Source organism: Aspergillus fischeri, genomic scaffold (genome assembly GCF_000149645.3).
Source record: "Aspergillus fischeri NRRL 181 1099437636249 genomic scaffold, whole genome shotgun sequence".
In the NCBI taxonomy this organism is placed as follows: domain Eukaryota; kingdom Fungi; phylum Ascomycota; class Eurotiomycetes; order Eurotiales; family Aspergillaceae; genus Aspergillus; species Aspergillus fischeri.
In genome coordinates this window covers 471,217-494,104 of record NW_001509770.1, presented here as the reverse complement: position 1 = coordinate 494,104, position 22,888 = coordinate 471,217, and the positions used below count along the sequence as shown (strand labels likewise).

Below are 22,888 nucleotides of genomic sequence, written 5' to 3'. Positions count from 1 at the left end.
GCACCTGATGTATGGAGTATTTCGCCGACGATCATCATCTGCTGCCCCGCGGCCCCCGCCGTCGTGGAAGATACTCCGCGATGAGATCGTGGTGACCGAAAATATCAAAGTATAAGTTAATTCTCTTGCTCGACTGCAATTGTGGCGCTCATAGCCTTTCTGAGCCATCGTCCATGTGTGCGTTTCTTGATCCCTCCACTTAGTCATGCCGTCTCCTACGCCTCTTCCCCCTCACTTTAGCTGGGGCTTCGCAACAGCAGCCTACCAGATAGAAGGTGCTGTTGATGAAGACGGACGAGGAAAGTCCATCTGGGATACCTTCTGCCATCTGGAGCCCTCGCGGACCAAGGGTGCCAACGGCGATGTCGCCTGTGACCACTATCATCGGTATGAAGAGGACTTTGACCTACTCACGCGATATGGCGCGAAAGAGTACAGATTCTCTATTTCCTGGTCGCGTATAATCCCCTTGGGAGGTCGAGAGGACCCAGTAAACGAAGCTGGTGTCGCATTTTACAATAAGCTCATTGATTCGCTGCTGTCAAGAGGCATCACGCCATGGGTTACCTTGTATCATTGGGACCTGCCGCAGGCGCTGCATGACAGATACGGGGGCTGGTTGAATGTCGAGGAATCACAGAGAGATTTTGAGAGATACGCAAGGGTCTGCTATGAGCGGTTCGGTGACCGAGTCAAGAATTGGATTACCCTCAACGAGCCATGGATCGTGTCCATTTTCGTAAGTGTCGCTCACTTCAAGATCAAATTGTTAGCTGACTCTGCGTCCAGGGGTACGCAACCGGCGGCAATGCTCCTGGAAGAAGCAGTATAAATCCTCAATCGACCGAGGGTGACACCGCGACTGAGCCTTGGATCGTCGGAAAAGCACTGATCATGAGCCATGCCCGCGCCGCTGCCTTGTACAACAGAGAGTTCCGGTCTGTCCAAAAAGGCAAGATAGGGATCTCGTTGAACGGAGACTACTATGAGCCTTGGAACGCCGAAGACGAGCAGGACCACGCTGCTGCAGAGCGTCGCATGGAATTTCACATTGGCTGGTTCGCCAATCCTGTCTTTCTGGCACGAGACTACCCAGCCTGCATGCGAGAGCAACTTGGAGATCGCCTGCCCGAGTTTTCCCCCTCTGATTTTGCACTCCTTCGCGAAGCCGAGAGTGATTTCTACGGAATGAACTACTATACATCCCAGTTTGCTCGCCATCGCGATCAACCGGCATCCGAAACAGACTATATCGGCAATGTTGATGAGTTACAGGAGAACAGTGAAGGGACGTCAGTCGGCGAAGCAAGTGGTATCCATTGGCTTCGCTCGTGTCCGGACAAGTTTCGCAAGCACCTCACGAGAGTTTATCGCCTGTACGGGAAGCCAATCTTCATCACCGAGAACGGATGTCCATGTCCTGGAGAGGATCGGATGACATGCGACGAGTCAGTCAATGACATATATCGAATCCGGTATTTTGAAGATCATTTAGAGGCTGTGGGCCTGTCCGTCAATCAAGACGGTGCTGATATCAGAGGCTACTTTGCATGGTCGTTGCTGGATAATTTAGGTGAGCTTCTGACGATACTTGAAGAGAATATAGCGGCTGACTCTACCCTCCAGAATGGTCTGATGGTTATGGACCTCGATTCGGCGTGACGTTCACCGATTATCACACTCTGAAGAGAACGCCCAAGAAATCTGCTCTGCTGCTGAAACGCATTTTTGAAGAGCGAATGGGCGTCAGCGCCAAAGAACAGCCCGCGTCAGCCCCTGAAGTATTCCGAGCGGAGTTATGAGCTTGATGATGGTATTACCAGAAGATCAAGCTATTCCATAAAACATGTATCCTCACGACGGCCTTCTAAGGGTGTCTGAGGCTTTAGAATCCAGGCGAGTGAGGATGTCTAGAAGGATCGAAAGATCATTGCGTGCTCGTACCGACAATGGAGAAGCCTCATACTGGTCTATTATCTCCAGCAGACTGGCGCCAATAAGCCTGATTTTTTCGACCTGCGGGGCGTTTAGCAAAATGCAGCAGATAAATAAGCAATCAGAAACATACACATGGCTCCCCATTTACCTGTAGCGACCAAAAGGGCGCTTCTCGAATCACTCGCAGCATATCGCGAGCTATTTCTGTCTTCCTGAGTAATGGCATATCGGGATGTTCGATCCCCGACGCATAGTAGCCCAGGTCTTCTAGCTTCTGATCGATGACCAATCTCAAGCAGTGAAGTGAAACATTGAGATTCGCCCATTGGATAACGTACTGCTTTCGGCGATGACTACTGTTGTTGTTGGTTGATGCTAATAGCGTGTCGGTCTGTAAATACTGCGGCAACTTGTCCAGCGACGTAATGAAGGAGACATATAGGCTGCCGAGCCTGTGGCGTTCTTCGACGGTCAATAATCGTGGAGTGAGCATCCCTACCTCCTTCTGGCTCTCCAGGAGTCGCATCTCGAGGATGAGGTCTGAAGCTGTCTGCCACAGACGTAGATTTGCGTTGAACCCCGCAATGAAGCTCATCCGTGTGGACAAATTCGGTTCCGCACTGGCAGGGGAAACTCCTGTGCCATCCTCAATCCCAGAAGGGTATGCAGTTGTAATGCCAGTGTCGAACGAGAACTTGTGAATGGTGATTGGACGATTGTTCAGGATTGCTGCTGACTTATCTCCGATGTAAACGATCCAGAACGCACGTCGGCGGAGCTCTGCCTCCACCGCAGACAGGTTCTGCAGTGACATCTCATCGTGCATCTGCATGACCTGCGCCAGTCGGGTGGCTTCCCCGAAAATGTGCCATGAGAATCGAGGCTTGCCGGCTGCATGTAGGCAGTTGGAGTGGAAGTAGCGGATAGCCACAGAGTTCGCATTCGGGTACTCCAGATCCTCCTCAAGGTAGCCGTGCAAGCAACTCCGAGACGCCTTGAGGAATAAGTCCGCGATCCTCTCGCCCTCGGGGAAAATGTCCTTGGGCAAGAGAAATGCCGCTTCTGCGCAGACGGCCGTGATCAGCGTGAAGGTTGAATCGGGCCAGAGTTCCGGATATTTCAAGCTATTTGCCCGGTCGAGGATACTGTCCGCACCTATAGGATTGCCGCGAACGAAAGATGACCACAGCTCTGGGCCAGTGACGCCAATGCCTGATCTAGCTGCTTGGGATACAAAGAAACGCAAGCCGTCACGTAGACTGGGCTCATGCACTAGCGGAATCAGGGGAAACAAGTATTCAAAGAACAGGTCAAAGCACCGATTCACCGTCCGCTCCAAATCTGCTGCAGGGTCGCGCAAGTGAAGGGCACCGGCCAATTGATGCCATCGCTGCAACGAGGACAAAGACGGCTGCTCTTCCGGAGGGGACAGTGCCGGGTCCACCAGGCCGGTATTCCAAGAGGGCGAGCTTGTCAGAGAGCTCGGTCTCGGAGTGCGGGGATCGAGAGAGACGACGGGGCCCGGCGTAGGGGAGACAGCGGAGAATTGCAGAGTTGTGGCAGGTTGTCCCGTGTGGAGTGAGCTTGATAGAGTAATATTCTGGCCATGAGCATCGGCGGACAGTGGTGCATGTCGTCTTGCTTTGTTGCTCTTAGGTCCCCGTCTCGCAACGGGTAAATCAAAAGTGCAATGCTCTCCAGCCCGTCGACAGCTTGTGCAAGTGGATAATGCTGCTTCTCCGTCACACTTTGGACAGTTATGTCAGTTAGTCCGATAGATCGCAAATGGGGCCAGTCGTCTAATGCATGCTTGATTAACTATAGCTTACTTTGGCTTTTCTTCGTCTGCAGCGATCACAAGCCCTGATAGTCGGGCGGGTCGCAGTCATTTTCGGACAATAAAGAGATTAAGTGACAACAAACGAGCAGGAGAATTGGAGAAATTAAAAAACAGAGCGAGCGGAGAGCGGAGACCACGTGCACCTTCTGTCAAGTTTCGCCGTGAAGCGGAGATTTACACCAGGCGTTTCTCCGACACTACGATAGATATTGTCTAAGTTGGACGGTCAGATTCGCAGTCTAATTGCTCTACCGTTGATCTGCGCCCAGGGATTGCAGAAATTACCGATGCAATAAAATAAAGTATGAGAGTTTGCGGGGTTGCAGAAATGCAGGTTATGCAGCAAATTATGATGAATCAACCTGTCGGTTCGTTCGTTGCTGTATACATATAAGATGACGCATATCGCATCCATTTTCTACATACAATCAATCCTCAAGCTTTTCCCACAGTCTGATATTTGAAACTCAGTATGCGCGTAACCCAGCTTTCATATCTTACCCTGTCATGGACTGCCTTGATAGATGCTCTGCCTCAAAAACCGAGCGAACCATCCTGCCGGTTCGCTCGCCAGTACACACAGAAGGAAATCTTAAAGAATCCCAGCAATTTTATCAACGATCTATTATACTGGGAGGGTAAATTCCACCAGAACAATGTCTCGTACAACTCAGATAATGGGATGTCCTACGACGGGACCAACATCGACTTTACCACGGGCGAAAGTACAGTCAAGCATCCTTTCAGCGCCGCAAGTAAAGAGGTCAGTCGTCTCAGGCTTGCTATTGCTAATACTAATCTACTCGAACAGTCGCTCCAAATAATGCTGTATGCGCAAGCTGTTGCTGGCTCGCCGGAAGCCGCTCGTTTTCTTTCACCCCAGGATCCGTCAGCCGCCCCAAGGCTTGCTGTCTCGATTATGGAAAGGAAGCTGCAAACTTATCTGAGATTTAATGAGACATTTCCTGGATTTGGCGGTTACCTTCCTTGGTTCACTTCCACGGAGCAGGACCTCACACCAACCTGGGACTGGAACAATCGCGTTCCTGGACTGGACAATGGGTATATCGAATTCAACCCTGCTGTATCTGTTAACTAACTTCTCAAAGCGAGCTTCTCTGGGCTGTTTATGCCTTTGTTCAAGCCTTAGAAGACACTGGAAAGTCATCTTATGCAAAACTGGCCAGCCAGTGGCAGAAGTGGATGGATTACACCAAGACCACTGGAGCCAAGGTAAGAATTTCTTGCTCTAATGTGATTCTCGCCTGACTAACTTTTCAAGATCTTCTATGAAGGCAAAGGTCAAGTGTGCGCCGTGACAACCATCAAGAACCAGTCCCTGCCTGTGGATCATCCTGACCAAGGATACGCCTGCGAAGGCAGTGGTCGGCTCAATGATCCTTACGAGGGTGAGCTGTTTACTTTCTGGCTCCAGTTCTTCGGTGGTCTGTCCGATGCAGACGTAGAACAGCTCTGGGCTGTAAAGAAGCCCATGCTGCAGAGCGTTGACTACCATATGGGCCACGTAGGACCCATTACTGTGCAAAAGGGTACGTCGGTCGATGCTGGCAAAGGAAGTCCCGCTCATGGATGACAGGTTACTGGTTCTCAAGCCATGAGCAATGGAAGGTTATGGAAATGCCCTACTACGACGTCGACATTATTCGGTATGTCAGTATTCACCGTCGCATAACAATGAAACTAACGATCAAAGCCGTGTCTTTAAGAACGCCGAACGAGTCCGAACCTGCAACTCGCTCGTCACCAAGACCCCCGGCATGTTCGCCTCCGTCAACAATATCACCGACCCAGCCACCGGCGACGTGACCGGGTACATCTCCAACACCGGCATCCCTTCCGTCGCCTTCCTCCCGCAGCAGGAGCTGGACGTCATTACTCCGTACAGCGTGTTCCCAACCGTCCTCTTCGACAAGGGAGTGGGCCTTGCCTGGTGGAGGAACATGGCAATTGCCAAGAAGATGCAAAGTAGCCTCCCTCCAACTCTTACCTCTAGATCAATACTAATAATGGCATAGACCCCTACGGTAGCACTGAATCCACCCGCGTCGATGGAAAGGGCGTCTCGGCCCTCCTTACCTGGGACAGCAAAGTAACCACGGTGACTGCCCTCCTCGGCGGAGTCACCGATCTTGTCCGCCAGAGGATGAAGGCCGATGGTATTTACGAGGAGTTCGTCACTTACGCCGAGGTATGCCATGTCCCCTTTCAACATGCCTTATCCCCTTTTAATAGAATCAGTGTACTAAGTTTTGCAGAAAGCATACGCGGCCGTCTTCACCCACCTCAAAGGCGAACACGTCGACTTCTGCCTTCCCGAGGAAACTGTCACAGATGCGGGTCTGGAGGACTTTACGCTGTGTGATTAGTAGTAGGATATTTAAATTGAATGTACTTTTTCAGCAATTCATACATTTGTCCTCAGTCTGATTACGTAGTCCTTTACTCTTATCCTGCCCTCCGCTTGCTTCCTGGAACAGACCTTCGATACCGTATCGGAGATTGTGTACAGATACTTAATTGAGCGTATGGGGATAGTTCTCCTGTATTCTTGTTTATATCGATTTTATCTGTGGATGGTTCAGCAGACTCCATATAGCCCATCCTGCATGGCTTGGTACACCCTGCGCTTCGGAGGAAAGGAAACCTCAAGAACAAGAAAACTTTGCAGCTCATACCAGAAACGCATGTTGGAAAAGATATCCGAGCACGATTAAGTGAATTCTAGGTAGATCGCCCTTGTTTGTGCGGAGCCAATCGCTCGAACTAGCCATGTACACCACCACAGACAGTAGTCACGTCCTATATACATGCTGAACATGCACGAATGATTCCATACCTCTACTGATATGCAAGCAGCCAGGTTCGCAAACGGGTCAATCATCGAAAAGCCTGGTTCCGTGTCACGGCCAGGAACGTCAAGGACCATAGCTGGACGATGTCGGATTCTGTGCAGTCATTAGCATTAGAGCCTATTGAGATAAAAAGGATGGGGCCGTGGCTTACCAGTTTGCGCACCAACACCCGGAGGAGGAGGGATATTCCCCAGCGGCGCGGGATTGAATCGTCCATCACTGTAGACAAACGACCAAACCTCCTCGCTCAGCAGCGCCTTATTGGTCTCGATGCCGTCCCAGAGGGCATTGTACGCTGTCCTAAGGTTGTTATACACGGCCTTGTCGGCGCAAAAGTCTGGCCGCCCGTGCTGATGGCCCGCGTCACAGCGGCCGAGTTGCCGTTCTAGGCCCTTGGCCATCATTGCGAGTTGCCAGGACCAGACGACCGTGCCGTGGTAGGCGCCTGTTGTCCAGTTGCGGGCGTAGACTTCGCTGGGGCCGAAGGCCGGGTTGGCGATGAGCATGCCGACGGGGGTGTTGAGGCCGGCGGGGAATGTGCGGCGGATGTTGCTGGCGGTTTGGTTGATGAAGGAGGTGAGCTGCTGCTGGTTGGTTGTGTTCAGGAGGAAGTGGCGGAAGCAGTCGTCCGAGTTCATGACTTGGACTTGGGAGAGGTTGTTGTAGCCGTCGAGGGCGAGGGCATGGAAGACGACGTCGGAGTCGATTGATTCTCCTTCGCTGGGGCCGGGGAAGTAGCCGGCTTGGACGTAGGAAGTAAGACGTTGTTTGGCTGTTTCGGCGGGGACGGTGACCTACTTCTATTAGTCTCTGTCGGCAATTGAGAAGAACAGTAGGGCAGGTTGTACCTGGAAGAAATGGAGAGTCTCATCTTCCCATATCTTGGCGTATGTGTCCGCCTTCCGGGCCCAGTTGTTACAGTCAGGAAAGATGCCGGCCCGGGATAAAGCTGCGATGGCGCGCAGGGCAGCAGGCATCAGGGCTGTGTTTACATTGTATGGGATTCGGCCGCCTCCGATTCCTGCAGTCACTTAGAATGGGGGCTGTGATTTACTTGCTTGGAAGTGGCATACCATATGTGCTATCTCTCCATTCGCCAACGACCTGACCCGGCTTCAAATGGACCAGGTTCTCTTTGCGAGGATTATGCACGAACAATGCAGCCTGACCCATGATCTTCTCGGCGGTGCGAAGGGCCAACTGGCCCCAAGTGTGATTCTTGTTTGCAGCATTGATGGCACCGGCAGGGGTGCTATGTGAGTCAGCCGAGTGATCGAAGACTATAAACAAGGGAACAAACCTCGAAAACGCCTGCCACCTGGTTCGTCCGACTGGATTGTCCAGAAAATAGCTTTGCATGAGAGGCGCGAGATAAAAGTCCGTATCAACCTGTGCAGGGTCAGCATTTTCTTATTAGAGGTAGTCGTGCAGACCCACCATCTTGTAGTCGCAGATCATCGCGGTACTGGTGACATTTTCCTGCAGATGCAGCCAAGTCGCGTAGTCACTAGCCGGGAGTCAGTGCATACACTCCTCAATCTCAGTCTTGGACCTACCCGATTGTCTCTTCATGGCAGGTACTGCCATCGGTGGCGTTGATGCGCTCACAAACAGAGCCCAGTACCGCCTCCATGGCACTGGCATTGCCATAGCTCATGACCGGATCCATAAGCAAGGCGGATATCATCAGATCCCGTCCAAAGTAGGTCAGAAAACGCCATGCACCAGCAAGAAGTTTCTCCGAGTAGGAGAGAAACGAGAGTGCAGTGGTCTGAACGGGCATTTTAGACACAAGGTCTGCAGAGGCATTGTTTATCACCTCGGCCGGAGGCAGCTGGGACAGCTGCGGATAGTCAATCTCTGCCGAAAAGACGTAATCACCCGCCTCAAATCTGACCGTCTTGCCGGAGACGGTGGCCTTGGATGTGCTGTTGGCAGGAGTAAACTTGATTGCGCTCGTGGTGACATTGTCCAGCCACAGACGCTGGAGCATCACGCTTCCGTCAAAAGAGCTGATAAACTGAATGGTATCCTGGATCTTCGGCTGCAGGAGACTTGGCCCTTCGACGAAATCCCGGATCGTGCGAATGCTGCCCAGAATGGGGACGGTCAAGACCGCCGACGAGTTGAAGCGGAGCGTGCCTTGCACCCCAACCCCGGGGTTTGGCTCTTTAGCCGTGTAATTGAGGGACAGTGGGCTTCCCACGGTAGAGTTGACGACCGAAATACCAAGGGTGCCGTTGACTCCATTCTCAGGAGCAAAGTAGGTGCAGATGCCGCTGTTGCCCGCCGGCCAGGCTACGATCAGCCGAGGCCCGATCAAACTCAGATTGCTGTCCGGTAATGGAGAAGTGACAACTACTTGAGCAGCAACATTGCAGTCCGAATAAAAGTAATTGTCATATGGACCACTGCTCAGTGCAAGTGCGGCGGGCGATTCACCGCATGATTGGGGTGTCTTCACTTGTCAGCAGGGTAGGTGAGCAGCTATACATCGTACTTACATCTAAAGTCCGCCCACTCAGAGGACTGGCCAAGACGCTGAGAGCTTGAAGAGCAGAAAGACCTGTGACTAATGATCGCTTCATGGTGGCGAAATCACTGATAGAGAAACGCGAGTATGTCGGGCATCACCAGGAAAAGGGCTCCTTATATCTTTTCGTCCTCACTGGTTTGTCCACACTTGATTTCATCCAGATCGTCAAGGAGGCCAAATATGGCAGGAGGAAAAGAGCTATGCCGTCAGTGGAGGTGGCTCTAGTACAATAAGATCGAAGCCGTCCAGCCACGGCATGCTTGATCATAACTCTATACGGTTGCCACGGCGGTGAATCGGGGAAACGGGAATAAGAAAGCAGTGAATTCTGGGGGATTTTGGGGTATTTTGGGGTACTTCCCGCCTGTCAATTTCCGATAATTATCCTTGAGTGAAAATCAGTTTGGCCTCAGGCATTCCCTATGTTCTTCCATTGTTATGTGACTTATGTCTCCACTGATGATATTATTATCGATCGTCAGTACTCAAACAGGATCTACTCTATTGTGAAAGCATCTTCTTGACCCTCTTCACCAAACTCTGTTCAAACTGCTCCACCCCGTTGGGCTGCTCAATGAGCTTGCCGCCCTTCATCACATAGACCGACCTTCTTCGACTCTGCTCTTCGACTTCTTGGTCTACCCCCTCAAACTCTTCATCCAAATTATGCTCGTCGTCGCGTTTCCCTTCAATGACTGATCGGACCAAGAAACGATCGTGAGATACCAGGAGGATTGCACCGTTGAACGACGACAGCGCAGTCGCAAGAGCCGTGACGGTATGGAAGTCCAGATGCGTTGTGATTTCATCAAGAACCAGCAAATGAGGCGCGTTCCAGATTACCTTGGCAATTCCAAGACGGACCTGAACAATGTCAACAGCTGCAGATCGCTACTCAGACTTGCAAACGTACCAGTTGGCCTCCCGATAATCGTGCAATGGGCACGTCTGAGACTATCCTGCCCTGCAGACCCAGTGACGAAAGCAAACCACGGATCTCGCTCTCGCTAAGTGAAGTATTGATCTCCTTGGTCATGAAACCTAATGCGGTCAGTGTAGGATCGGCTCGGCCTTGTTCATGGAGCTCCTCGATCGAATGCTGCGCGTAGTATCCCAGTTTCAGCCTGGAGTGGGTGGATATCTTCCCCTGCGTCGGCTGTAGATTGCCCGTCAACAGGAGGATGAGCGTAGATTTGCCAGAACCATTAAGCCCCATGATCCCGACCCGATCGCCCATGTGCATTACCAGTTCGATCCCGTTCAGTATCGGCGGTGCATCCCGCTTGTACCGGAAACATAACCCCTCCGCCGAGAGTAATGGACCCGGGAAGCGCAGGTCACTGGCATCGGGCAGGATAATCGACATACCTCTTTCGTCTGTTGGTACTTCAATCTCAGCTCGCGCGGTGAGATGGTAGCCCGCCAGATCCCTGTTCAGTTTAAAGCGGCCGCCATTGGCGTTGACCTGAATGCCCATCCGGTCGTCGACTTTCTTCTGCCGGGACTTGGCCATGCGCAGCTTATTGTCGTCGTTGGTCTTCTTACCCAGCTTGATGTTCTCTCGAATTGTCGCTTCCATGTGCGCAATCTGGCGCTCTTGTGCCTCCTTCATGCGGCCCCAGTAGAGTTTCTGCGCTTCAAAATCTTTCTCGTAGGCGGACAGGTTGCCCCTGAAGTAGGTCAGTTTCTGGTCACGCAGGATGACGATCTCCTCGCAGACCGCATTGACAAAGTCTCGGTCGTGAGATACCAGCAAGATGGTCGTCTGGGACGAGTCCCGTAACCGCTGTAGGTAGTTCTCCAGCCAGACGACCCCAAGCAGATCCAGGAAGTTCGTCGGTTCGTCTAGGATCATGATGTCCGGGTTCTGGATGAGAACGCTGGCCAACAGACAACGCATGCGCCAGCCCCCGGATAAAGTCAGGAAGGTTTTGCTGAGCATGGCTTCGTCAAACCCCAGCCCGATAAGTATCTGCCGAGCTTGCTTCTCAATATCGACCAGTTTCATCTGTCATGCTTAGGATTCGTCATCATCTGGACCTAGTTTCGGCACTCACGACTTCAAACTGAGCCTGTAATTCCTGCAAAGTATCCATCGCCGCCTGTGTCTCAGCCTTTAGCGCATCTGCATCAATAGGCTGATCAGACTGCTCAACCCTATCACCAAATTAGTGGACTTCCAAGCCTCCAGAGGACAACTCACAGCTCCTTTGAAGCCTCGTATCTCGCCTCAGCGGCCTTCAAGTCCTTCCGAGCCTGTAACCCCCTCGCACCACTCTTGAGGCTGGCATTCTTCTGCGCAAGAAACAGCTGCTTCTCAATCTCATCGTGGCGGACTCTTCGGATCGCCCGCACAGGTGCTAGCGGATCATCCGTCTCGAAGCTCTTCGACAGGACTTCACACCGTTAGACCTTTTCCCTTGCAATAAGAGGCTACAGCTTACCATCCATCTTCCTCACAACCTCATTCCGGAACCGATCGCTGCTCATGACATACTCCAACACGGGCAGATCCCGCCTGTCGCGGTCCTCCCCCTCGGGCTGGAAGATCCGCTCCTCATCCTCCGTCTCCGTCTGCTGCAGGATCGCAATGCGCGTCGGATGCGGAATCCCAGGAACCAGTTTGTCGGCCATAGCACGGAGTAGCGCTTCATCGTCATCATCCATTAGCATCTCAAATCGGCTAATGCCAACCTTTTAATCGACATACTCGACTTCCCCGTCCCATTCCGCCCAATTAGGCCATAATGCACCCCCGCCTTGAGTCTCAAGTGAGCATCGACGATGAGCTCTCGCGCGTCGGCCTTGGATTTGGATTTCGATTTCGATTTCCCCTTTGCTTTGGAGTTTGAGGGATCGCCGTGGTCGGTTGTGTCGGCCGGTGAGGATGTGACTGCGATGGTGAGACCTTCTACATCGATCTGGCGTGGATTAGCAGTGACCTGGCGATGATATGAACATGCGTATATGTATACATACCTCCTGCGCGGGCTGATCGTGGAGTAGATGGAATCGGGTCTGTTTGCAGGTTGCTATGATGGAGGGTGTCATTCCGTAGATACTGGATGCAGTCGCGATCGAAGTGTTCTCGTTCTATACAGTAAATGAAAGAATTCGGGTAGATAATGCCTCGATTGTATATTGTTAAACATGCTCTCCGCTTGTCAACGCCAACGCCGACGCCAATGCACGATATTAGTATGACTACACGACGCACCCAAATTTCCTCCAACCTCGGCCGGAAGCTCATTGAGGAACCACTTCTGGGAAAAGATTTACATGATGATTCCCCACGTTGCACTACACTGAGTCACGGTGAGGGTGCAGGCTGGTATAAAGTGCAGGGCGGGGTCCGAAAAGGGTATAGCGGCGATCAGGTCTGCCTGAGGAATTTGATCTTATTGATGATTGTGGTGAACCCTGTGGATTATGCTTTTATATAAAGTGGAATGGAGCAGTTTTGTGAGTCAGTTTGATCAGTTGATGGAGAAATGAATGTGGAGAGTTTTATTAGTATGAGACATGGTCAGAATATACTGCGGAGTCTTGTATAGGAACCCTCGAGGTGAAATATTTAGTAGTTCGATATTGTAGGTTAGATAGCATTTAGAGGTCTCAAGAGAAATGGTACCTGGAATAATCATCAAGACACCACTGGTGTATGTTCTAGATAAAGTGTGTGCATAGCTATCATAGCAGGATTCTCGCCACTTGAAGCTTAAAATGCCTCATCATCGGCGACAACCATTATAACCACCCACATCTGATACTCCACACAACCATTCTCTACTACAATATAATGAACTAGATGTTAACCAGTCAGGCCACCATGGGAAGTGCTCAAAACAGCAATATGGAACTATCATCTGACCTGTGTCGCCAACGCAATCATGACCTCATCCCAACCACACTTCTGAACCCCTAACATATAAGGGCCATGAGTTCCAAACCAACCATTTCGGAAAGCAAATCAGCAGTCAACTGAACATCAAATCAACATCATCGCAATGACTTCCAACTACAATCTCAGAAGGGCCGCTAACCCAGCCCAAGACCAGGCGGGAGGGTTGGCCGGCGAGCCCGACTTGCAGTCTCAGTCGCAGACCACACCCGGGCTCCAGTCGCAAACAAGCCAGCAGAAGAGCCAGCAGAGTACTTTCCAGAGCTCGGAATCCACGAAGCAGGTACGCGTTCAGTTCCCTGAGCCCAGTTGTAGCAAGCTCTAATTACTGATTCATTGGCCCGACCAGTCCTCCAGTGACAATGTCCAATGGGGCAATCAGCCTGGAGACTTCAGTGCCTCGGAGACGAATCCAAAGCCGCCTGGATCGTACCATTTCACCAGTGACCAGCTGTCTCATCCTCAGGAGTAATGATGCTTTATGTCTGATGGGTTCGACTCAAGTAAGCTGCGGTAGTGTAACATGATGCGTAAAAGTGTACAAGTATATGAACATCTGTATTGAGAATGCTGAACATGACATTTTGAAACGAGAATTGAGTTGAATATCAAGATCTGCATTATATTGTTAACACTAAACTGTCTGGTCAGCCTGACATCAAGTAGTCATAAGAGCATTCGGAATGCATCAAGCCAGCCCACTACCTAGCTGGTCAACATCCTTGTAGCAGAATGCTCACTGCTCAGTTGGGCGCGGGAGTATTGAGATGACCAACCTCGCTCACACGATACTGCACGGAGAATGAATGCACCACTAGCCGATCTGTGGCGCTTCACCTCATATTACCCATTTCACAGAGAACACCCCATTCTGGAACCCCTGTAGACGTGCACGACTCGGCATCAAACCGAGGCGTGGAATCGTGGTCGGGGAGGCTTCGCGATACAACCCACAGAAGTATAGTCAGTATCAGATCAGACTAGTGAATCGTTCTCGATCAAACCACAGATAACTATAGATTAGATGATGAAACAGGGGCGTGGAGAGAAAGCAGCCTTGCAAGGCATCTTCCACGATTCACAATCCACCATTCTCGAGTCTAGACGCCCAGGAGGCTTCATTGAAACGATAGAGTCGAAGGTCTAGACTGGGCGGAGTATCACCGCATGTGAGTGGACGGACTTGATCAATTCCGATAGATATCGTCTCCCGAATGGGTTCCAAAAATTATTTACCCAGATGGGTTATGTCGTTCGCAGGTCCGTGGTAAGAGGAGCGGAATCCTGCCGAGCCCTCCTCAACAGGAGGATGAGCTCGGACTTCTCCAAGACCTGTGGATCGGTAGACAATCAGGCTAGACTCACACGTCGGATGGGTTATCCCATGCATTATCTGCTTCGGGCTTGTTCAGATGGCTATGTGATCGTGCTGCGCCTCGACCGACAGAACAAAGCCAATCGCTTTTGAAGATATTCTGTAGCCTGGCTGTGGCGTCTGCTGGTCAGCCGAACGAGGACTCTTAACGCCGATACCGGATTCGGCAATCTGGCCCGGTTGCCGTTTATAGTTGTCGCAGTCGATGTCGGTTTCACACAAAATAGACATATTCAGCGTCAGGTTGAGTACTTGGACGGGAAACACATTTGCCGGTTTAAACTTTGGCAGAGGTTTGTAGTCGAATCCACTGCCGATGATTCTCCATTTGGCCCATTCAGTTGCTAAAGCTGATCAAGCAATAGTGGTTAGATGGCTTGCAGAGTGGCGGTGCGGCTAGTCAATAACTACTCCTTACCATAGTAACAATGGAGACGTAGTACGGTATTACGTAACATCTAGATAGATAGCAGATTGCAAGATAAACTAGAGTATTCTTCAACCTCTCTAGCCGTGCCAAGCTTTGGCTCAGATTTCACCATGATCCACCATAAACCAGAAAATGGGAGACCTGGGGATTGAGCCAAAGCGGTCCTGAAGCCTTCTAGAACAATGCTGATGTCCGAAAGAAGGCAGAGGGGCGATCTCCACGAGCTACTCAGTCTGGTCATTCGTTTAAATGTCAAAAAATGACCATATCATTACCAAAGATTGATGGAGCAAAAATCTTTCACCTGCACTGTCCTTTTCGAAAGTGGTGATCGTCAGTTATTCAGATACAAAGCTGTATCTCTTGTCCTTCGTTGTCTGTTGTTTCGTGCTAACGACTTGGAATGTAATGATTTCTGTCCCAGGGATACGTAAATACCTCTCTATGTCCAAAATTCTTGGTTGAAGCACATGGTTCAATGTCGAGTTTCATGTCTCAGCAACATAACTAACAGACTCAAATATGTGAACGTCCGGCATTTATCCATTTTAATTTCCAGGGAGAACAGTTTCTCTTCAAATTGAAAGCATAACTCATGTATCATTGGCCAATTTGGAGCCACATACGTCATTTCATGCTCAAAAACGGACCTAGGGCTTTACTGGAGTATGTCCCGCGAAGGGTAACCAATTAAATTAACCCCTGCTGCCATGAAAAAGGGATGGGGAGCGCAGTTTCGTCGGACACACAGACTTGAAACAGCAAAGCGCCAAACCACAAAACACCAGACGAGGACCATAGTGATTGATTACTTGGGGCAAATGTCAGGGGTACTATAATACCGTACCTAGTATCTGGTGTGTAGTTCTCGTATTCCTCGTTGAGGATGAAAAATGACACAAGCTCAACATGCCATGCAGGTGGTCAACTGGCTGCATATAGGATCTCTTGTTGACATGATCTCTGACGATCAACTACCGTAGACAGAAGTAAACAAACTACCAGATCTTGGTGGAAGATCTCCTGATTGTCCCCAAGACTTGCCGTATCCAAGGCAGTAACAATACGGAACTGGTAAGGAGGGTGGATCCCCTCCTTAGGGTGCAGCATTGTTAGCCCTAGGTCTCAAACCAATCAACAGCCACAACATGCAAAGGACTCCGCTTCTCAACGCTGAGTCAGCGGGGGACGCGCAAGCCGCTCTACCTAACGTGATTTCTATTCCTGGAGAGGACAAAGTGCCCACTTCGCCGGCCTCCTAGATACTAGTACTAGTAGTGGCTCCTCCAGACTCCTAGTTCTACCGCGACCATCTATGGTACCTCCCGACTCCTGTCGTTCTGCTTCACGTTTCTGATTCCTCGTAACCTATCTATCTATCTATCTATCTATCTATCTACTACTATCGCCCTTTCCGCCGGTCGATCCCCAGCAATCTCCCTGACCCATCCTACCGTTGCTACGATTTCGACTGCCTTATCCCACCCACACCTTTCTGACCCTTTCCATTGATCTCGGCTCTTTGGTTCATCACCTCGACTTCATTTCCCTATCCATTTCTTTCCTCGAACGATATCCTTCCAGAACCTCGCGTATACGTACATCCTTAAAATCTTTATCACGCCTTTCAGAGTCATTCACTATCTACATATATTTGGCCGCCCTATCAAACCATCATCAATTCTCCATCGTTGATCGCCCGGACGCTTCATTCGTTCGATATCGGAGGTACTCGCAGTCCATCAACAAAATGGCGACTCTAGCAGAACCCCCTACGGTCATGTCATCATCAACCTCGCCGATGCCGACCGTGTACGAACAGGACATTGACAGCTTCATCAACCTCGATCAACTCACCTACACATCCGCCGAACCGGCTCGACCAAAAGCCATCCTGGCAAGCCAGCCTTCTCTCCCCAGCTCAGATTTCACCGCCAGCGATGTCCGCAGTGCGACATTCGCTGCCAATGGTCACTCACCTATGACTTTCCAAGGGCCTAGCCACCAATATGAGGAACACAAGCAGCAGACTGGTCTGCCACCAGGAGCTCTAGCCCAGGCAATGAACTTCAATCAGATGGCCGGCGTCACTTTCGGTAACGCGAGCCCTGCTTACCAGATGAATGGCGACATGTTCGCTAGCAGCCACATGAAGCGGGAAGAAACTTCGTTCGATTTCAACAACATGTCTTCTCGTAACCCGTCTGAAATGGACCTGGAGTCTGACGGCATGGGCGCGGTTCCTTACTATCTCTCACCCAATGTCAATAAGAATCAATTCATTGATCCCAATGCTCTTGGAGGTCATGAAGTCGTTCCTGCCGGGCCATCCACTCAGGTCGGCCGCATGTATCCGGGAATGCACCAACAACAAGCAGCCATGGCAAAGGCGGCTCAGCAACAGCAGCAACAACAACAACAGAAACAACATGAGATACTTCGTCAGCAGCAACAGCAGCAGCAATTCCAGCAGCAGCAGCAACAGCCACAGCAACAGCAGAGCCAGCCCCCTCGCGCCACGAACCCTGCCGTGGAGGAGCGGATTACGCGCCTTTTGCAGCAGATGAGACAGAACGCTATGGGCGCTATCGAGGACACACCATCGCCCTCTTCGTCCTTACCCCAAATGGCAAAGATGAAGAAGGATGAGCAGGATATGGACGAAGATGAAAGGTTACTTGCTAGTGAAGAAGGAAAGAAACTCAGTAGCAAGGAACGTCGGCAACTACGCAACAAGGTTTCAGCACGCGCTTTCCGATCGCGCAGAAAGGGTATGCTTTTAATTCTCGAACAGCGACCATATCCGCATTACTAACATGAACTAGAATATATCGGCCAACTTGAGTCAGAGGTCGCTGCACGGACCAATGAAGCCCACGAACTACGTCTTCAGAATCGTGTTCTGTACGAGGAAAATGCTCGCCTCACCGACCTTGCTCGCATGCTTCTCTCCTCCCCTCATTTCTCTCAGTTCCTGGACGAGATGAGCGTCAATGGCGTCCCCGCGCCCAATCTACCTCAATCTCAAACCCAGGTCTCTCAATCCCAGCCACAGCAGCAGCAGCAGCAACAGCAACAGCAACAGATTAAACCTCAGTCTCAACCACAACCCATGGGGCAGCCGCCCATGCAAGCTAGCATCGTCAGAGATGCCACTCCTAATCACGGTATCCCAGTCCCTCAGAACCCTCAGGTTGGCATGGTCATGGTTCCTAATCAACCGATGGATGTTTCTGCAATGAGTCTAAACAATGGCGCCTGGAACACCGGAATTGACATGAGCTATGGCAACACTCCTGTGTTTGCTGTCCTGGAGGTTCCCGAGGGTCCCGCACTCGACGCAGAGATGCTCTCTGGAAAGAGCTCGACTTTGTTCAGAACATGTCTGCCAGAAGTATCTTCTGCAAAGGATGAGATCCCCATGATCGAGCGGCCGCCAAATACAGAGGAGGAGACGAATGATTCTCCTGTCGGTGTCGAGAACCCAGATATTCAGCTTGACGAGTCCGACCCTGCTTTCGCCCTCTTCGCCGACTCCCCCGCCAAGGCCTCGTCGTCAGACTCCCCTGTGGACTTTCCTTGCACCATCCGATCTGAAAAGTCAACGCCTGCATTTGAGCTGGTGGTCGAGAATGAGTCCAAGGCCACTGCAGACCGCTTTGTCGTTCTTTGCAACAGTATGGAGGCAGCCTTCCAGCGCGTCTCTGTGATGACCTCCCATCTTTCATGATTCCCCCACGCCGCGCGGCCGCCGAGCATTTGTGATACCTATAGGATTTGTAAATTCCATTTTTGATATTTGTACTCATTTGGGCTTGTGAGCATCAATCTCTTGTGAGGATACATACTCCCCCTCTTTCCTTTGTTCATGGCATTTGACTGTACATCTGCGTCCTGCATCTCCTTCGTGCTCTCTCTCTTTTCCTCTCGTTTGATTGTCAATTCTGGGTTATTGGAGTCTCGGTGTATTGAAGGACAGGTCTCGCTTCTGTTTGGTAAGGGAATAGGAATTGGACCCCGGGTCCATTGGCCATTAGGAACCGATATTAGCTTTAGTCGAATAAGAGCAAAAGTCAGAATAAGCTGCAGTTATTCAAAAAAATTATTAAATACGAGAATTGAGTATTCGTAGCGTTTCAATCGGTGGATGTACTCGATGCCTCCACTGTCAAAACACGCCAAGATTCTTTAGGCGGAGGCAAATCTAAAACCATTCAGCAGCTCCGATATCCTGACTCACAAACAGAGTCACTCATCCAGGAAGACAGGCACTCAATTCCAGTTTCAACCCTGGATAGCTCCCTATGGACTCATTCTTGGATTCTGCAATGATTGCGCAGTGTCATCCATTCCTTCGGTGAAAGCTTTTCAGCAGCCACATTGGCTTCCCTTCTTTTTTCCGGGAGGCTGTTCACCAAAGCCTTTCGCCTGGCTCCGTCGCCAGCAGGCTCTTCTTGCTTCTCCAGAGCTGCGTCGTACCTCAAGTCGCGTCACCAGGTCTACGAAGGTACTTCTGGGCCTCCCAAACCGTCAGTCTATCGTCCGCTCAAGGCTCTTCGCACACGCGACCCTCGCCGCGAGATCAATCCAGACGCCTATCTTCTCAGAGCGCCCAAACTCGAGTTCAGACGAGGGAAAACCTACATTTTATACAACCCTGCTTCGCGCCAGGACTCCGGCTTCGACTATACACCTACTTACCCTGTTGGAAACAAACCAATGAAGTTCTACTATCAGGTGCTGACGACGCCGACGGCCGATACGCCGGGCACGACCGTCGTCCTACATTTCCCGGAGAAGCGGTATTTCTTTGGGCAGATTTCGGAGGGGACCCAGCGGGCCTGTACGGAGCGCGGTGTCAAGCTATCCTATCTTACGGATATTTTTCTGACGGGGCGGACGGAATGGGCGAATAATGGCGGGTTGATTGGTGTGATTCTCACGCTGGCGGATGGGCTGGCGAGCGCCGCGAATGCGCTGGAGCTTACTGCGCGTGAGAAAGAGGCCAAGGGCCGTGGTGGTCAGCATGTTAAACAACAGGCTCAGCAGCAGGACGGGCAGGCTGACAGAGGCACGTTGACGATCCATGGTGGTCGGAACCTGACGCACACCCTGGCCACTGCGCGGAGATTTGTTTTCCGCAAGGGGATGCCGGTTTTCACGAGGGAATACGACTCGGAGAGTCTGTCCAAGTCTGGTCCTCAGGCACGCACCGCTGATCCCTTTGAGCAGCCGACCTGGTCGGACAGGAACATCAAAGTGTGGGCCATGCCCATTCGACCCTCGCCGTCGCAGCGGTCGAGGAGGACATCGCCTCAAGCCGGGCCTCAGAGTCCGAGAAAAAGGAGCTTGGACGAGTTCCAGGAGCGTGACGCTGACAAGCCTGCTCTGGACCAGCGGGCTCGGGACCAGATCATGAGGCAATCCGTCATCTCCGACATGTTCAATTCGTCGTGGAGGATGGATGCTCTCGTCGAGACTCCTTTGGCAGAAGTCAAAATGCCTGCGGTCATGTTCGTCCGGGACCCCGAAACCAAAGACCTCAAGCCGTACCATGGCCCTGCTCCTGGAAGTGACAAGCCACTTCCCAACATCAAGGTGCTCGTGCGTCAACCCTGGCCTGGAGCCAGTGTGGAGAAACTCCCGCCCACGACACGGTGCGATGAGGCAGTTTCTTATATCGTGCGCAACCACGATCTCAGAGGCAAATTCGATCCACAAAAGGCGAAAGAGCTGAACGTCCGCGCCGGTCCCAACTTTGCGCGTCTGACGAAGGGTGAGAATGTGCTGTCTGAGGACGGAAAGACCGTCACCCCGGATATGGTCTTGGGTCCACCACGGCTCGGGAAGGGGCTGGCAATCATCGATCTGCCTACCTCTGACTACGTAGATGATTTGGTTGACCGGCCGGAATGGAACTCGGCCTGTGTCACCACGGGACTAGAGGCCTTCCTGTGGATTCTAGGACCGGGTGTGGGCGACCATCCTCGCCTCCGCGAGTTTGTCGCTCGCATGTCGCACTGCAAACACACCGTCTCCAGCACGGATTACTGTCCCAACTACTTGGCACTGAGTAGCGTGGCAGGGTCCTCCATCAGGCTAGCTAGGTTGCGCGGCGAGAATTATCCCGTCCCTGTTCATGATAACAAGACTCTGCCACAGCCAGGTACTCCTACGAGCGAATCAGAGACAACCAAGGAAATGATCCGCAACTCGCCATTCGAACCGATCAAACCCGGCCTGGTTATCGACATGGAACCCAAGTTCGAGCTTAACCGCTCAGAGGTCGTACCACTGTTCAACCCTGCTGAGACCGTGCAGAAGATCCCTCGCTCCATCGAGCAGCGGGTGACTGCCATCCGTAGGCGGGTCATGAACCCCCAATTTCAAGAGAAACTGGCCGAGTTTCGTAAAGACCTTCCTGGGGCCAATGTGGAGATTGTAACTCTGGGAACTGGCTCATCCTCGCCGTCCAAGTACCGCAACGTCTCCAGCACTCTCGTCAATGTGCCTGGGGTGGGATCCTATCTGCTCGATTGTGGCGAGAACACGATCGGCCAGCTCAAGCGGATGTACGAACCGAAGAAGTTGCAAGAGGTGCTGCAGAACCTTCGGCTGATCTGGATCAGCCATCTCCACGCTGATCACCATCTTGGCACCGCTTCTGTCATTAAGGAATGGTTCCGTGCGAACTACCCGAACGGCGTACCTCGAGCAGGCAATGTCGAGACCGACATGCGCAAGATTCTCCAAGAAAAGCGCCTGTTTGTCGTGTCCGAGGAGATGATGATCGGCTGGCTCGAGGAGTATGCCGGCGTTGAGGACTACGGTTTTGGAAAGCTAGTGCCTCTGGCCGCCCATCCCAGCTACATCAACCCAGACTGCAAGATCAAGACCAAATTCACCTACCGCCACTGCCGTGACGACGGCTCCTACCCCGGGTGGGAAGCCGACGGGAGCCGGCCTCAGACGTCCACGCTCGACTTCAACAACGATTCCTCCCCGTTAGCTCCCCTCCTGCGTCAGGCGACCGGACTCGCCGATATCCTCACAACAAGGGTCTCACACTGTCGTGGAGCCATGGCCGTCTCCCTCGTCTTCCCAGACGGCTTCAAGCTTTCCTTCTCCGGCGACTGCCGCCCATCCACCAACTTCGCCACCATCGGCCGCGACTCAACCGTGCTCATCCACGAAGCCACCTTCCAAGACGACATGGCCGTCTCCGCCATCGCAAAGAAACACTCCACCACCTCCGAAGCCCTCGAAGTCGGCCGCATGATGCAAGCCCGCACCGTCGTCCTCACCCACTTCAGCCAGCGGTACCAAAAAGTCGCACACGTCGACCACGGCGCCGGCGCTGGCACCGCAAAACCAGACCCCGAACCCAAGCCCGCCCCCATGGCGCGAGAGGACCTCGACGTTCCCGACGACGAACCCGTCCCCGAATCTGTACCCTCCACCCTTACGGTCACCCCCGCGGAAAACGAAAACAAACCACCCCTCCAAGCCCCCGTCACCGCCGCCTTCGACTACATGCGCATCCGCGTCGGCGACATCCCCATCGCGCAGGCCTTCGCCCCCGCCATCGAGAAGCTGTTCGATATCCTCGAGCGCGCCTCAGCAGTCGAAGCAAACAAGCAGAAGAAAATCCGCGAAGCGGCCGACGCCCTGGCGAAAGAGAAGAAGCAGAAGCAAAAGAAGAAAGGGGCCCCTGAGCCTGAGCCTGCTCCCTCTGCCACTCCCGCTGCCGGCGAGGCCATGGATATCGACCAGGGTCGGTCTGTGTGGAGCGCCAGCGAAAGCGAGAGTGGATGGGGCTCGAATGATGACGAGTGGATGGATCGGTTTTGGCGTGGGAAGCACAGTCGGAGTCGGAGTCATAGTAGGAGTAAGAGCCGGGGCGGACGGCGCTCGAGCCCGAGTATGCGGACGAAGAGCGGTGATGCTGTTTAGATTAGACTATTCCATGATAGATGGAAGTCCTGAGCGAATACA

General features: G+C 52.1%; 8 protein-coding genes across 8 annotated transcripts, besides 5 other annotated features; 5 read left to right on the top strand and 3 right to left on the bottom strand.

The window, feature by feature from the left end:
- Nucleotides 1–205: 205 nt before the first annotated feature.
- NFIA_009040 (glycoside hydrolase family 1 protein) lies at nucleotides 206–1,802 on the top strand (the record flags this gene model as incomplete). The annotated part of the gene is made up of 3 exons (XM_001264122.1): nucleotides 206–739; nucleotides 790–1,573; nucleotides 1,627–1,802. The coding sequence occupies 3 exons, from the start codon at nucleotides 206–208 to the stop codon at nucleotides 1,800–1,802; spliced, it is 1,494 nt and encodes a 497-aa protein (XP_001264123.1).
- A 52-nt stretch (nucleotides 1,803–1,854) lies between these two features.
- On the bottom strand, nucleotides 1,855–3,827 carry NFIA_009030 (transcription factor domain-containing protein; the record flags this gene model as incomplete). Its single annotated transcript, XM_001264121.1, has 3 exons — nucleotides 1,855–2,016; nucleotides 2,069–3,685; nucleotides 3,768–3,827. 3 exons carry the CDS (start codon nucleotides 3,825–3,827, stop codon nucleotides 1,855–1,857), a joined length of 1,839 nt encoding a protein of 612 aa, XP_001264122.1.
- Nucleotides 3,828–4,250: 423 nt separating this feature from the next.
- Nucleotides 4,251–6,165, top strand: NFIA_009020 (endo-beta-1,2-glucanase; the record flags this gene model as incomplete). The annotated part of the gene is made up of 8 exons (XM_001264120.1): nucleotides 4,251–4,541; nucleotides 4,590–4,840; nucleotides 4,888–5,011; nucleotides 5,061–5,328; nucleotides 5,376–5,445; nucleotides 5,493–5,764; nucleotides 5,815–5,987; nucleotides 6,055–6,165. 8 exons carry the CDS (start codon nucleotides 4,251–4,253, stop codon nucleotides 6,163–6,165), a joined length of 1,560 nt encoding a protein of 519 aa, XP_001264121.1.
- A 596-nt stretch (nucleotides 6,166–6,761) lies between these two features.
- NFIA_009010 (uncharacterized protein) lies at nucleotides 6,762–9,239 on the bottom strand (the record flags this gene model as incomplete). Its single annotated transcript, XM_001264119.1, has 6 exons — nucleotides 6,762–7,445; nucleotides 7,500–7,672; nucleotides 7,725–8,040; nucleotides 8,089–8,158; nucleotides 8,208–9,109; nucleotides 9,156–9,239. The coding sequence occupies 6 exons, from the start codon at nucleotides 9,237–9,239 to the stop codon at nucleotides 6,762–6,764; spliced, it is 2,229 nt and encodes a 742-aa protein (XP_001264120.1).
- Nucleotides 9,240–9,688: 449 nt separating this feature from the next.
- On the bottom strand, nucleotides 9,689–12,238 carry NFIA_009000 (ABC-F family ATP-binding cassette domain-containing protein; the record flags this gene model as incomplete). Its single annotated transcript, XM_001264118.1, has 7 exons — nucleotides 9,689–10,051; nucleotides 10,101–11,195; nucleotides 11,245–11,344; nucleotides 11,391–11,583; nucleotides 11,632–11,835; nucleotides 11,898–12,129; nucleotides 12,167–12,238. The coding sequence occupies 7 exons, from the start codon at nucleotides 12,236–12,238 to the stop codon at nucleotides 9,689–9,691; spliced, it is 2,259 nt and encodes a 752-aa protein (XP_001264119.1).
- A 956-nt stretch (nucleotides 12,239–13,194) lies between these two features.
- Nucleotides 13,195–13,560, top strand: NFIA_008990 (uncharacterized protein; the record flags this gene model as incomplete). Its single annotated transcript, XM_001264117.1, has 2 exons — nucleotides 13,195–13,371; nucleotides 13,438–13,560. The coding sequence occupies 2 exons, from the start codon at nucleotides 13,195–13,197 to the stop codon at nucleotides 13,558–13,560; spliced, it is 300 nt and encodes a 99-aa protein (XP_001264118.1).
- Nucleotides 13,561–16,261: 2,701 nt separating this feature from the next.
- Nucleotides 16,262–16,292: a microsatellite.
- Nucleotides 16,263–16,300: a microsatellite.
- Nucleotides 16,301–16,643: 343 nt separating this feature from the next.
- Nucleotides 16,644–18,623, top strand: NFIA_008980 (bZIP transcription factor; the record flags this gene model as incomplete). The annotated part of the gene is made up of 2 exons (XM_001264116.1): nucleotides 16,644–17,664; nucleotides 17,719–18,623. 2 exons carry the CDS (start codon nucleotides 16,644–16,646, stop codon nucleotides 18,621–18,623), a joined length of 1,926 nt encoding a protein of 641 aa, XP_001264117.1.
- Nucleotides 17,255–17,400: a microsatellite.
- Nucleotides 17,941–17,978: a microsatellite.
- Nucleotides 17,946–17,978: a microsatellite.
- A 989-nt stretch (nucleotides 18,624–19,612) lies between the features above and the next one.
- NFIA_008970 (ribonuclease Z) lies at nucleotides 19,613–22,846 on the top strand (the record flags this gene model as incomplete). Its single annotated transcript, XM_001264115.1, has 1 exon — nucleotides 19,613–22,846. The coding sequence occupies one exon, from the start codon at nucleotides 19,613–19,615 to the stop codon at nucleotides 22,844–22,846; it is 3,234 nt and encodes a 1,077-aa protein (XP_001264116.1).
- Between the last annotated feature and the right edge of the window lie 42 nt (nucleotides 22,847–22,888).